The following is a 14,933-nucleotide window of genomic DNA, read 5'->3' as shown; positions in this document are numbered from 1 at the left end:
CATAATCTACGCCTCACAAGTAGCCATAGTGTGTTGCTCAACATAATGGGAGATGTGTCTGTCACAAAGAAAAGTGGCCAGAACACTAGAAAAATAGTTTTCAAAGTTTGCGCATATACCAATATAGAATCACAAATATACACACACATTTATATAATCACAAGGTCACCTTGTTATAAAGCATCACTTTCCCTTTAACTAATGGAATACCATTCATTAGAGAAATATGCTTACATTTTCAAAATTACTATTTTAACTCATTTTCCAGATAAGAGATTAAAACATGTTGTTTGGCAAAGCACCGTCAGCTCCTTTACCGGCTAATGAGTACAATTACTTTCTTCTGTTCTAAAATAACCCAAACATGGAAAATTATTTCCAAAATACTAGAACGAGTTCCGTTTGATCAAGATAAAAGGCATAAGGGGGAAATGTTAAATTTGCCACTTAATGGCTTGGATATGTTATCTAAACCATAGTGACTGAAGATTAGATTTACTTTAGATTCATTAATGCTCGGCAAACTTCAACACATCAGTCCACACCAATTAACAACAAACATGTTTAATGGGAAAATGGCAAAAAATGTCATACTGTGAAATGGAAATTTCCTTAAGATAACACTAAAAATTTTACTTTAAAGCTCCTTACCAGTAAGTGAATATCGGACATAGCTTTGAAGAATAAAATGCAAAATTAAAAAAGAGTAATGGTCGGTAAATGTGATAAATATTTGCCGTGACACAATATAAAAGCTTTTTTTTAAATAAAAGTCTGGAAAATCTCCATTGATATGATACAACCTAATTAAAGAGTTAGCCCATCACAATGAAAAAAATAGGCACGTCAGCACTTTATAACACCATTAACATTTCGAGATCAATTTGCTAAAGAGTTTGCAGGAGAGCTGTATAATTCATAATGATTCACCTCAAGTTCTGCCTTTCCATCTTACGCAAAAGTCAATATTCTGTACAGCCATTTTCATACTTATTTTGGTGACTCAAGGCTCAGAAAAAAAAGTAATACAGCTTTCTGGCTCCAGAACAAGGTTTCTGGAAGGCATGTCATTTAAAACATTTATGAGTGTACAGAAGTGGGAGATCCCTGTTCAGTATAAATTAAAAAAGGCTATCGCTGACGGCTGGCACCTGAAACAGCATAAAGAACTGGGTAATAAGATTCTGGAGGCCTCTAACACTAGCGGTAATGTATGTAAATGAATGTGTTATGACACATAACTTCCGTTAGAATTATCACAGAGCTTGTGGTCAGTACAGGAGCAAGACTGAATGAGTAAGGGTGTATGAGAACTAATATAACAGGGTATATATGCTAGAGCTAAGACAATAGAGCCAGAACACATAGAAATAGCTAATATACAGCTGATTTAAAAAAAGAAAACAGGACAGTATTTAAAAAACTTATTTTTAATCTAATACAAGAGAATATAACGACATGGCTTCAATATGTAGGCAGGTCTACTGATATATATCAAGGTGCAGCAATTTATCAGTATGTCACAAAAGAGACATTTTGAAAATCACTTTAAGGAACTTTGAGTACAGAATTAATGTTCCAACCTGACAGCAGATGATATTGAAGTCCAGATCATATAGAACCAAATCAGATCGGAGGCTACCATCTGACAAATCAGCCATGGTCAATAAATTGCCATTCTCTGTTTTGTTTTTTAATTGGCAATAATCTAAAGTAAATCACCTAAATAGTTACAGTTTGAAAGGAGCGTTAAGGAGTTGTAGATCACAACTAGACTATGCATTCAACACATACAAAATAACTAGTAACTTTAGATGTTGCTTTAAAGAGATTGATGCATTGACGTGAATGTTTAACAATAAACATCTGAAAAGGTGGTAGGTAGCAGGTGTATCTATTTGTTTTTGTTAATGGTGACTATATCAACCTTCTTATCTGAGGTTAAGTGATCCAGCAACAGACAAAAAATCCTGTAGTATTTTCGTGTTGTTGTTATTTTTGTCCTTTCTGCCAGTGATTTAATGTCCTTAAATTACCTGGATGTAACTGAACTGCATTTTTCTCTTCAATTTTACATTGGAATTTTGGCCACAGATGGGGGAAAGTCTCAAACTCCGCTTGGCAGCATAACCAATAAAATCATTTCTACATGTTCCAAATTTTATTTAGATCTTTTTTTCAGTTTTACCACAGAGCAGAGTTTAAAGTATTTCCAAAGTTCTCCAACCAAGATTTTGCAAACAAAAGGTGTATTGTTACACAATATAGAGATGGAAATAGTACCACTATACTTCTATACACATGCTTGCACAGACAATTTCACACATGTATGTGTAGGTATGAAGGTTACTATATACATATTGTTTTAAGTCATGGCTGATTTGCCCATTGCTTATGTCTAGGCAGACTAGGTTCCTTGACATGTCATCAGGTTTGTCAGACATATACCAGTCTATCATACACAGAAGGAGGTAGTTGCATTAGGCCTTCCCTATACACTTCGGCAAACAAGGTTTTCCTCAGCTGCACACAATGGTGTTCTAAGAAGTTGGGGTTCTCTCAACATCAATGAGTCAATGAAGGTCAATATGGCCGAGCTATTATGAGAACCTGCAGAACACTCACTTTCTAGATCAGCTCATATCACCAAATGATAAGGTCTCAGAAGACCCCTTATGAAACCGGTGTTTCTTCCCCCAACCCATCCAAACCTTTCCCATGCTATAAGGCAATTTATTCTGACGGGAGCTAATTCTGGTATTATATACTGTAGCAGCACTTTGATTAAGGCACAACACAAACTATAAGTTATGTTCATGTATTTAACATATTCAATAATTATGGGGAGGAGTTCTTTCTTTTTAATAACACAAAGGGCAAACTGGCATGCAGAGACAACACACACACAAGAATGTAGACTTTGGCACTGAAATGAACAAAAACAGACAAAAAAAACTCTAGGAACAATGTACTGTTTGAATGTGTACTGAAGTGATGCCAGACATATTTTATATATGATCTTCATAACATGGTAACGAACAAGTATTATAAACAGAACCACAAGCAAGTGTGCCAAAAAAAATGCTACCTCCAGACAAAACAATTGCAAATAGAGGGTAAGGGACACGCCAAAAGTGTTAAACAATGTATACAGTATATCTAAAACATGTGGCCCCCGGCATATTGGAAAAATAAAATAATTCTTATTTTGCGCCCATCCCCCATTGTTTCTCTATTTTCATGTATGTCCCCTTGTAAAAATGAACATAGATCCCACTGTATTAAATCATTAGCGTCTGCCCCGCTAATAAATCTTTTTGAATAATGTACAGCCCTCGTCAATAAAGAAAAGTTGGAAGACGCTGATGCAGAAGATAGCTGGTGGTCTCAAATTATACATAATGATGCTTAAAATTGCTGAATACCGACAGGTAAAAGAACATTAATTTGAAACTGAAATAAAATCAAAGTAATGCATTGATTTTTAACAATTGGATCATCCTTTTCATAAATACGAAATCTATTTCTATGTTGATGATGCTGTATTCACGGAGTTTTTTTTTCCCTCAAGTGGTAGATATCTACCAACATCTTTCATCTGACAATTATGGTAGTTTATTTATTTTTTTTAAAGCAACTATATACAGCACATTGTAATATATTAGTCTTTAAAATGCCATCCGTAAGTGATTTACAAAACAAGAAAAAAAAATTAAAAACATTACCTGAGTCTGCATCATAGCTCTTTCAACACGTCGAGAACTTCCTTTTTCCAATTTGGTCCTTAGAATTAGTGAACTGGTTTGGATGCCCCAGAATTTTGGTTGTGAAAGCAAACACTGAAAATAGAGATCAGAATTAAGAAAAAGACAAGCAGAGTGCTAGATGAAGGGCAGATAAAAAACATCCCATTCTTAAAATAAAAAATACAGAACAGCGCACATGTTTTAGCAATGTATGGAATCAGTCCTTAGATTTCCTGGTAGGATGAGAAATGCTTAGTTTTCAGTCACTTTGCCCACAACCAGGTAGAAATGACATGCTGTATGATACGTGCAAACATTTTAGGAAAAAATGCTGGCAAGTAATGCTTTCAAAAATAGACTTGTTAATGGTTTATTTTTTTTATCATATAACAAGATGCAAAATGAGTGAACAGAAAATCAATTCAATATTTGGTGTGATCAACCTTTGCCTTCAAAACAGCATCAATTCTTCTAGGTACACTTGCACAAAGTCAGAGATTTTGTAGGCATATGGTAAGGTGAATGATTAAACAATTATACCATATAGACGCTAATGACATCAATTAAATATATAGCATAGGTTGAAACGCAATCATTAACTGAAACAAAAACAGCTGTGTAGGAACTGGTTGAGGAACAGCCAAACTCACTAACAAGGGAAGACAGTCTAGTGTTAAGTCATATGCAATGGCAAGATTGAGCACAGCAAGAAGACACAAGGTAGTTACTCTGCATCAGCAAGGATTCTTCCAGGCAGAAAATTCAAGGCAGACAAGGTTTTCCATATGTTCATGGAAGACTTGCGGCCAAAAAGCCATACCTCCGACATGGAAACAAGGTCGAGTGACTGAAATATTCATGAAAACACAGGAACTAGCAACAGGTGCTCCAGGCTGATGAGTAGAAATTTTAAGTTTGGCTATAGCGGAAGGCCATTTGTTCGCCGAAAGGATGGTGAGCAGTACAAGAATGAGTTTTTGCAGGCAACAGTGAAGCACAGGAACAAAGAGTCCTCTAAGTGATGGTATGGCCCAACAGAGCTCTTATCTCAACTTCATGGAGTCTGTCTGGGATAAGTTTGTTCCATTTTTATATTTATCTTTTTGAATTATTCCATTGGGGCTCCTGAAATAATTTTAACGTACACAGATCAATCTCTGTTGAGCCGGGTAACAAATCAGACCCTATCCTTCCAATTTTTATTATTAAAGTAAAATCAGTAAAAGATGGACAACTGATATGTACAGCCGTATACATTTATACTATTGTACGTGACATAGTCCCTAAGCATTAGACTGGGTTGTTAAGTGGCAACATCTTCATTTTCACCAGGAACACTTAAATTGCCCTGTGATGCAAAAGCAGACACTGTCGTCATACAAACTGAAAATCGTTGTATGTTGTTTTTATGTAATTAAATATCACAGAAGAGAATAAAACAACAGATGCAATAAATGTTTTGTGTAAGTGGAACAGCACCTTTACAGGGACTATGCTTTATAGAATAAATGCAGAAAGCACTATACTAAGCAGCATAAATGTCTTCCAGTGTATAACAGGACATGTGCGTAATGCCCGATGAAGTACAGGACGAAAGGCAAGGCAAGCATATATACTTTTTGGGCCCTATACATCTCCAAGGCTTTTTGTTCAGTACAATCTATAGATTCTGTTATGACCTTAATTACAAGAGCTTTCAGGATTCTTTCATACGAGCACAACAGGGACCCTTTAAGAATTGTCTATCAATAAGGGTTTATAGCCATCCGACCTTTTTGTTCATTAGCTGAGCAGAAATTCCCAACAATTCAAATGCAGCTTAAGCTCTCGTGTGATTGAAATGGTTAAAGCCTATGTGTTAACGCTGTGCAGTCACTTTTCAGTCATCTGAATCACTGGCAGTCACACACTGTACGTTCCTTTTTTCAATGGGTGGTTTCCGTTATTGGATTTTCACTGCCCTTCCTAGGGTGTCAACTGTTCCTTGCCATTAAACTCCCCATGGGACACAGAGTCATCCATAAGGCAGGATGCACTTTTAAAATGCAGACTCCGAGGAAAAAAAAGGATTTATGTCACTAAGAGATAAATCTAAGAGATAAATCCTCCTAAAGGAAAAGCACATCTGTGTTGGGTGAAATATACAAAGTTTAATACCTAACTCCCATTAAAGAGACATTCCAGTGTCCCATGCAGCCCCCACTCAATAAATCCATATGAAAGTACTTTCATTTACATTAACTGAACTTGCAAAAACAATAAAATCACAAGTACAGCATAACATTCTTCCATAGTCTAATATCTTCTGCACTGAACTCAATGGGAGAGTTTTCCATCCATGCATGCGCTGGTGCTGACTGGCAGCAGTTATATCACGTGTTTGGCTGAACATATCTCCTGCATGGCAACTAGCTGGGGAAAAGGGCAAATCCATGTGGGGGGGTGCTGCAGAATCCATCCATGGATTGGCAAATGGGACACAATGGGAAAAATATGAAGGGACCACTTCAATCATATACATTAAAGTGCAGATGATGGCTGAAGTTGGCCATTAATGCATGTTCCTTTTTACTTGATTTCAAAAAGTGTCTACAACGAACACATATAATACTAAAGTGCATATAAGAACACACATCGTTATCATCAAAAAATGCTAACTTATGTATAAATGCAAAATATTACTAAATGTGTCACCGGCCATGGAGATGGCAGAATCATGATCTTAAAATGCTTTAACATAGCAGGGAAGATATGTACGACATTTGTGTTACTTGGTTTCGGATATCACACTAATCCTAAACAATAGGACTGGATTTCTAACTTTAATTAGAAATAGTGTAAAGTAGTAGTGTGCTACTTTTTTTGAGACTAGGAGGGGATTAGGTAAAAAAAATATATTTTTAGTTAGTAGATTCACATGTCTAAATAGAACACCCGGTTAAAACAGTCGCATTTAATGTGATCTCGCTAAATAAGATATTGAAGTGGCACAAGATGCACATCTGCGGGACAACTTAGGCAGATGCTTTGGTCCATTGGAATGTAAAACACCGGAATTCAGTGCTGGGGATCATTGCAGATTCACATGTCTAGACTGAAAACGCGTCTACGTTCTAACTTTCAGGCACCGTATCAGTAACCATGGCAACACTCATAGCTGGCCCTAAGCATTGCCTGCTAGGAAATAGCCCTGTCTAAAAGAACGTAAAACATCCAAACAGACAGTTTTATAGTCAAGCTCCATGTCTTACTGCACGTTAATATAGCTCCATACATGGGAGAACAAGGTACTGATTAAAGTTTCATGCCGTAATTGCATATGGCATTGTTAGAAAGCCAATTCATTCAGATCTTGGTTTAGCAATCACCCGGCAGTCTGAGTTCTCACAAAAGAACGTAGTGTTATTTATTAGTTTCTTGTGGTACAATAAAAAGTCAGTTTTCTTGTGACAAAAGCATCTTGTCCGCCTACGCACTTAATAAAAGAAAAAAAACCATAAAAAAACAGTAGGCATGTGGGTACACAACACAGAGATTCAGTCTCTGCCTATTCTTCCCAGAGAGAAAGAAGCTTCTAACCATGCAAAGCATCGCCTGAGGAACAGTGTATAATGGGAACGCCCTATAATCATCTGTCACCTATTACCCTATTCATTCCAAAACTTTTTGTCATGCACTAGAAAGAGCAGAATAAACGCTTCAGTTTCCTACCGCTACATGATCACAAATCTTATTAAAAGAAAACCCAGAAAACGTTTATAGGGACATTTTTCTAAAAACATAGAATTTGACGGCAGATAAGAACCATTCGGCCCATCTAGTCTGCCCATGTTTCCTGATGTAAGGGGTTTAAACCCCTATCAATCTTTGGTCAGGTCCTATAGTGAGGAAAGCTTTATGTCCCATGCTTGTTTGAATTCCATTACTTGTAGTAGCCACCACCACTGCTGCTGGGAGCCTGTTCAATTTATCAATTTACCCTCTGAGTAAAGTAGAACTTCCCTACGTTACATCTAAACCTCTGGCCTTCAAGTTTTAGACCATGACTTCTTGATCTAACATTGCTCCTCCTTTTCAAATAAGCTTGTACTTTGTTAAATCCCGTTAAGTATATGAATGTTTCTATTGCACCCCCTCTGTCTTCTTTCCTCCAATATACACATATTAAAATCATTTAATCTTTCCTGATAAGTTCTGAGATATTAAATTCTGTAGACTGTACGCTTCCTACATCAATATCCTGTAGAGCCATCTTTAGATATATTGTGCCAATGGTCATGAAGCTGTGCCCTACACCACACTGGGATAAAAGTAACAGCTGTTGTGGTTTCTTGAGGTGTGTGAGCACTGACCAGGCAGACTTTAAAGATGGCCTGGGGTCGTTATGGCAAATCCAAGACTTTTGCTAAAGAGATCATACAATGACAAGCCTTGATCTGCCCATCTCTTCCATAAGACGGTGCCTATAAATCAAGTGTCTCAGTGCCATTAGCAGGAAGCAAAAACCAGAAGAGATTTTGTTTTTGTTTTTTTACAGTCAAACACGCACAACAGTGTTTCCTATGCGTACAACACTAATGTAGTAATGTCCTATAGTGTACAAAAAGAAAATAATCTAGTATTGAGTTGCGCTTGGAACCAGGTGGTCCTCAGTGGTGGTTTTATTACCTTGTATCCAATGTATTACCGTATATCAAATTATTTATGTATCTATAGACATACAGCTCTCATCATCAAATAAAGGACAATATGGTTTTAGATTTTTAACCGGTACAGTTTTCTTCTGGCTATGTCCGTGTACTGGGCATATATTTTTTAGCAGAAGCATCAGGAAAGAGAAAACTTGTGTCATTTTCACATTACTAATGTTAAAGTATGGACAGCTGCAATGGCTTTCAAATGCAGATATACACATGCCAGGAACATACATATGTGTACTAAGTTGAATTTCTTATTTTCTTGGCTAAATGTAAACAGACAAATGCTGAGTAATTTCGCATATATTCCAAGAATCAAACATGTCCATTTCTGTACATTTCTGTATGCGATCCACAATGCTGCATGCCTGAACAGCAGATGTTCTCTGCACTGTCCAGTGGATAACATTTTACTCTTACACCTGTACAGAATATCCATGATTTCTTATGTCATATAACAAAATAAACATATATATTTTTCAATTATGGAATGAGGGCCATGTTCACCACAAAGCAAAATGACAGCTGTCTAGGCCCGAAAATCCTGAGGAACCTATCCAGTTGTCCCTCTCTTCACTGATTGTCTTTAAATGACCTAGCAGAGTCGTGTGTGCCAGGGTGTGATTAGAAGCAGAAAGGAGTCTGTATCGGTCTGCTTAGTAGAACGCCCCTTTTGTGTGATCAGATGCAGGTAAGTATGGGCAGTTAACTAATTGCTTGATACATTTCAGAGATGATAATATATATCGTGGTTGGGTAAAGACACAATACACAGAAATATTTGATTGGTGTATAAACAAATATATGCATCATGGATCTAAATGATATCACATTATACACCAGGATCCTCTCTGCCCATATATTAAATGCCTTGGGCAGTAGGTACTGAAATAAGTATCAACTGCTTGTAGAATGACAAGGATTATGTCATAGGCTGTGTTCCCTCAACCCTGAGATTCAGGTTGATATGATGTTAAATACATTCTTGAGAGTGAATAAGATAAAATCTGTACTGGCCGCTTAGGCTTGTGTCTTCCAGGTGATACTGCCCATGGGTAAGCTAACAGAGCGATGCCCTTTGATGTCGGCAAATTGGATGATTACACATAGTAATTTATACTCACATGTGCGTAATGCAGTGTAAATACAGGCTTGACTCTCATCAAAATATATTACATCATAATTTATATTTAAAGTTCTAACCAAACTTTGTGGAAAATGGTACATCTACAGGGATTAGAGAGATTATCTAGGCTTCTCCAGACAAACATTACTTCCAGTTTTGGGTGTCTACTTTGACACATTAATTGATCCCAGATATGCTTCCGTTTCTCCATCATGACAGGAAAGAAGGATTTCCACACCATGGGATGGTCACTGTCAGTTGCCCAACTAACAGAGCCAATATAGTTTGTAAGAGAGGAAAAAAGTTGTTTTTAAGCATATTAAAATGAATCATTCAAAATGTTTTTATACATAAATTGCTCAAATTTAGTGATTGCAAAATGCACATTAATACGTATTTGTCTGCAAAACATTTTTTTTAACGAAAAGTTGCTCTTAATGTGTGCCTTCTTCTAAACAATGCATGAGCATAGCTCTGACTACATTTCAATGAGAACAACTACGGTCATAAAGGAAAAACATTTAAAAAAAACAAAAAAAACAGGATATATTGATCAGTGACTGTAACTGAGAAAGTTACCCATCTCGATATTTATTTATTTTTTGTTTTTGATATTTGCTCTTTACATGCAATTTTAATAAACAAGTAAAAGGTCAACAAAATGTGCTCCATGATGGTAGATAAAAGTAGTTGATTCAATGATATGTGTATCACTCATAACCACAACACAGAGTGCAATAATTCCACATCTAAACCCATGTGCTTCTAATAAGAAAAATGCAGCCACAAAGTTCAAAGCGGCTGTGCTGTGGCCGAGAGGTATAAAGCGGTCGTAAGACCCCCTCCGCCAGCGGCCTAATAAAATTAAAGCCGCCGGCGTGCATGCACCGAGAGTCCCACTGGCAGCCCCTCATTGAGGCTCTTCGTCCTGCCCCTTTCAAGACGTGACGCTCAAGGGGACGGGCTCACAGAACAGTTCCTCGCGACAAGGAGAGGATAATCACGTCGGAGGAGAGCAGGAAGAAAGAGAAACAAAAATGTAAGTATTTAAAAAAAAATAGCTAGGGGTTAGAGGAAAGTGAACCCATATTTAAGGAAGTGGGGAGAGGGTGTGTGGCTGGATTTTGTCATTACAAAATCAATATAAACAGGGGGGGGGTGGCTGGGGGTAATACACATGGCAGTAGGGGCATCAATAGACAAGAGGGTTTTTGGGCATCACATAAATGAATACAGGGCGGGGCTGGCAGGAGGCATCACAATAACCACTACAAAAGGGGTGGGGGCCTCACTACACAAGGGAGGGCAATACACAAGGTTGTGGGGAGAACACATCAATACTAAAGGGGGGGGGTTGCCTGGGCATTAATACACAAGGGGCAAACATATAAAAGGGGGTTAATGATAACTGTTGTGGCTTAGCCTGTCCTGGTGTGTGTGTGTGTTTGGGTGTCAGTGTGGCAGAGTCTGTCCTGGTGTGTGTGTTTGGGTGTCGCAGAGCCTGCCCTGGTATGTGTGTGTTTGGGTGTTGGTGTGGCAGAGTCTTACCTGGTGTGTGTGTCTGGGTGTCGGTGTGGCAGAGCCTGTCCTGGTGTATATTGGGTTATCTGTTTCATGTTACTTTACTTACTGTAGGGATAAATTGAACTATTTCATTTTTACTTATCCAGAGATAATACACCCTCCTTAATTTGTAGTCACTTCAGAGAACAAAACTTTCTAGGCCCAGAAATCAGTGAGAGGAAAAGTAAAGGTTTTGTGTTATTTACTCTATTTCAATCTGCATATTTCATTAAAAAGGATTAGTGGCACTAAATTGTGGCTTCAGGCGTCCCATGTATGATGACTTTTTTAGTGTACTGATGAACTCCCAATACCATCATTACATCAATATGCATTAGAAAATCAGCAGGAAAAGATGGGCATGGATGGTGGGCTGCCAGCCTTCCCCCCGGGCGAAAAACAAAAAATCGCCACCTGCCGCTTTAATTTTACAAGTTTTATATTTAAAGACAGCCAGGTATGGAGTATTATAAATAATAATAAATATATTAATAATAATAGATAATAAATATATTAACAATAATAATAAAAGTGAAATGCACAATAAATGTAATGAATTGAATCAAACCCCCCAAAAAATTGGCTTCCACAAAACCGTTCCCTGGTGCCAAAAAGCTTGGGGACAGCTGTTCTATAGGAGTGGTATGTTCATAAAGTCTATTTAATTCCTAAATCAGTGCCATATAACATAGCAGAAAAAGATCACTGTGGCTTCTGTTTTATTCTTGCTGCCTACGTGTTGGAATAAACAATCTCTAGTATACTATGCTTTTTTCTTTTTTCTGTGCATGTGCAGAGTGTTTATCAATGATATCAGCTTTATAAAGGTTGTTAAATTTCTCCAGATCTTGTGAATTATAGACAAAATAGACTAAAAGGTATATGGAAATACTTGGTTGAATTACTGGGTGGAAAATTGATTTTCTAGAATCCATGATTGCAATTTAGGCAATGAAATTGAATTGCTAACCATGCATTTTCAACCACCATTAACATCAGTTAATGTTCAAACTAGTTGTTGATTTGAGCCCAGTATCTCTATTAGGGATTTCTGCATCGACAGGCGTGCTTTACATATGCACCATTGACGTACATTGAAGCTTTCAGAGCTTACAAATGAGAGTTTCAGGATAATCAAAGTCCTCACATTATAAACAACACTTATATTTCATTTGAATGCTCCAGAGGCACACCAGGAAGTAACACGTTAGTCTATTTAATTGCCAAGTTCCAATGTTTTATTACACCCAAGACACAAGTGGCGACTGACTTTAATAATAAAATACCGTATTTACTTTCTCTGAGGCTTCTATGATGGAGCGCCGGCATCACATGACCTTCCCATGCTCATTCATAGAAGCCCCGGGGGAAGTGACGGCAGCAGCAGCGGAGGTTTTCTGCGAGCATCATGCAGAACTCCACCGGCTGCCACCACTAGACACCGAGGAATCTGAAGCACAGGGGACAAGTCTAGGGAAGCACTGGTAAGTTGGGGAGGGTAACAGTGGCATATGGGGGGTATAAGGGCTTTCTGGAGGCAGAGTGGCATAGAGGCGGTTAAAAGGAATATCAGGGACGCAGAGTGGCATTTAGGGGTTAAAAGGAATATCAGGGAGGCAGAGTGGCATTTAGGGGGTTAAAAGGAATATCAGGGCGGCAGAGTGGCATATAGGGGGTTAAAAGGAATATCAGGGAGGCAGAGTGGCAAATAGGGGGGTATAAGGCATATCTAGGGGCAGATGTGCATAACTGGGGGCAGGTTGGCAAATAAAAGGAAAGAAAAACAAAAAATGCATTTTTCTCAATCATAGTTTTTATAAAATATGAAACATAGTTTACATGTGAATTAATATTCACTAGTAGAACTTATTTCTAATAGGGTAGTCTTATATGCAGGCTTTTTTTCCCTCCTAAATTAATATTCAAATTTTGGGGGGTCGTCTTATAATCGAGGAAATACGGTAGATCAAAGGGGAATTATTTTGTGCCTGCGCTTTTAAATGTTTAAGACATACAAAAAGAGAAAATCTGAATAAATATTGTCTATTTCATTTAAGATTTTAAAAACATTTTAGCTCAATCACAAGAAGACAAATTATTGAAAGCTAAGCCCTCTTAGGTTGTGACTTGTATTGTAATATATGTGATCTTATCATATGTTAAGATCGCCACCTACCACAACAAAAAGGACCAGAACATAATTTTTAAACAGAATAAACGCTTGAGAACTAAACCACAAAAAAACTAAATACAGATGAGTAAAGTAGCACCATATGAGATAAAGCAAAATAGGAAATAGTTCAAAAGTTCAAACTTTCAAGGAGTTCAAAAAAGAAGAAAAAAAAACATAAGTAGTCTTGGACAAGGACCAAGCGGTCAGATGAGATGGGCCAATATGCTCGTTTGCTCTATCAAATTCTATGCCTATGTCTATAAACAAATGCTTGTAACTACAATCGCAGATGCTCATAGAGAAAGACCATGAAAACAACATATAAAGAAGGTCACGGCTTGGGGATCATGATTCACTGTCAAAAAGATGACACAGATTTATTTTGGTCTATAAACAGAAATCAAGTTTTGCTCGAACAGGTGCTAGCTCAGCATGTGCAGAGCAAAGGCCTCCTTGCTCGGCACAGGAAAGGAGAAAGCATGACAAGACTCTGCAGCATTCCCTTCCAACAGACCAGACTACTACTGGTGACAGCATGTGTTCGTTCATAGCTGTGCTTTCACCCGTTTGGAATTCTATATAATTCTATATAAAGGATTTGTTATGTTTATAGTGTGAGCATTGCCTTTTGCCCAATAGGCAAATAAGAACTCCGACGGATGCTTTTATGTGAAAATCCAGTGTTTTTCAACTTTATACCCAATGAAAAAAATGTTCCCCCACCAGTCCTTTGTGCTACAAACCTTCCCATGAGGACAACAGAATTTTGTTATTAAATAACAAATACATACTTTTAATACATTTGACAAACCCAGCTGTTTTCCTAATTTTCTTTATGGCGCTATTTAAAGGGATACTACAAGCAAACAAAAGTTGTTTTGGTTTAATTTTTTTATACAATTATTTTATTTATGAAAATATTTTACACAATTTCCTGCATATTCACATTATAGCATCGCCAGGGGCATTAATTGACCACTCTTCCCCCAAATAAGACAGCACTAAAACTTGGTAAGTTATCACTATAAGAGGCATTGAGTCAGTAAGTAGATGTAGGCATTGCTATGGACATAACTAAACAAGGAAGGTAACTCATGTAACAAGGTTCTGTAAAAGATGCGATGGTGTTTTATGTTTTTTTATCATGTTGTTACTCAAAGCATGTAGGCTCAGTTCAGTGAACAACAAAACTTTAAAGGCTTTATATTACGACTGAACATGAATGCACTCTTGAGACATCTGTCTACAATTATGATGGTACAGATCAAAATTTAGGCCACACATTAATAGCCTGATCAAAAATATAGGAAATTGGGTAAGGCTTATATGTAGGCCAGTACAGTAGTTTTGTTCCCTATGCCCTGAGTATAAAACTTTTATTTATCAGAGTTTTAGTAGCAGGACAAAACAACTAACACTTGCCAAGGAACATTTGTAAGAAAAAGATGAGGCATTCGCTGCATCTCGTTTCCTGTTTTAAAAAAAAGTACACAATGTTTTTCCATATCAGTGATTTTTGAGAAAACACCCGTAAAATTTTGTTACAGACCAGATGTTAAGCATATCCAAGCTTGATAACAAACATCTCAATCAGTGCTGTCAGGGCCGGACTGGCCCACCGGGATACC

At 37.4% G+C, this 14,933-nt stretch overlaps 1 protein-coding gene across 1 annotated transcript in view; it reads right to left on the bottom strand.

The window, feature by feature from the left end:
• The window catches only part of LOC149289951 (tetratricopeptide repeat protein 27-like), a 154,354-nt gene that overhangs the window by 37,354 nt on the left and 102,067 nt on the right, over nucleotides 1–14,933 (bottom strand). Inside the window, exon 12 of the mRNA XM_089490160.1 lies at nucleotides 3,726–3,839. Coding sequence (XP_089346286.1) covers nucleotides 3,726–3,839 — 114 coding nt within the window. The remainder of the gene's footprint in view (nucleotides 1–3,725; nucleotides 3,840–14,933) is intronic.

The sequence above is a fragment of the Sceloporus occidentalis genome, unplaced genomic scaffold (genome assembly GCF_023333645.1).
Source record: "Sceloporus occidentalis isolate IW3139 unplaced genomic scaffold, rSceOcc1.0.p SCAF_42, whole genome shotgun sequence".
NCBI classification, from domain to species: Eukaryota; Metazoa; Chordata; class Lepidosauria; order Squamata; family Phrynosomatidae; genus Sceloporus; species Sceloporus occidentalis.
This window is presented reverse-complemented; position numbering and strand designations above follow the sequence as displayed.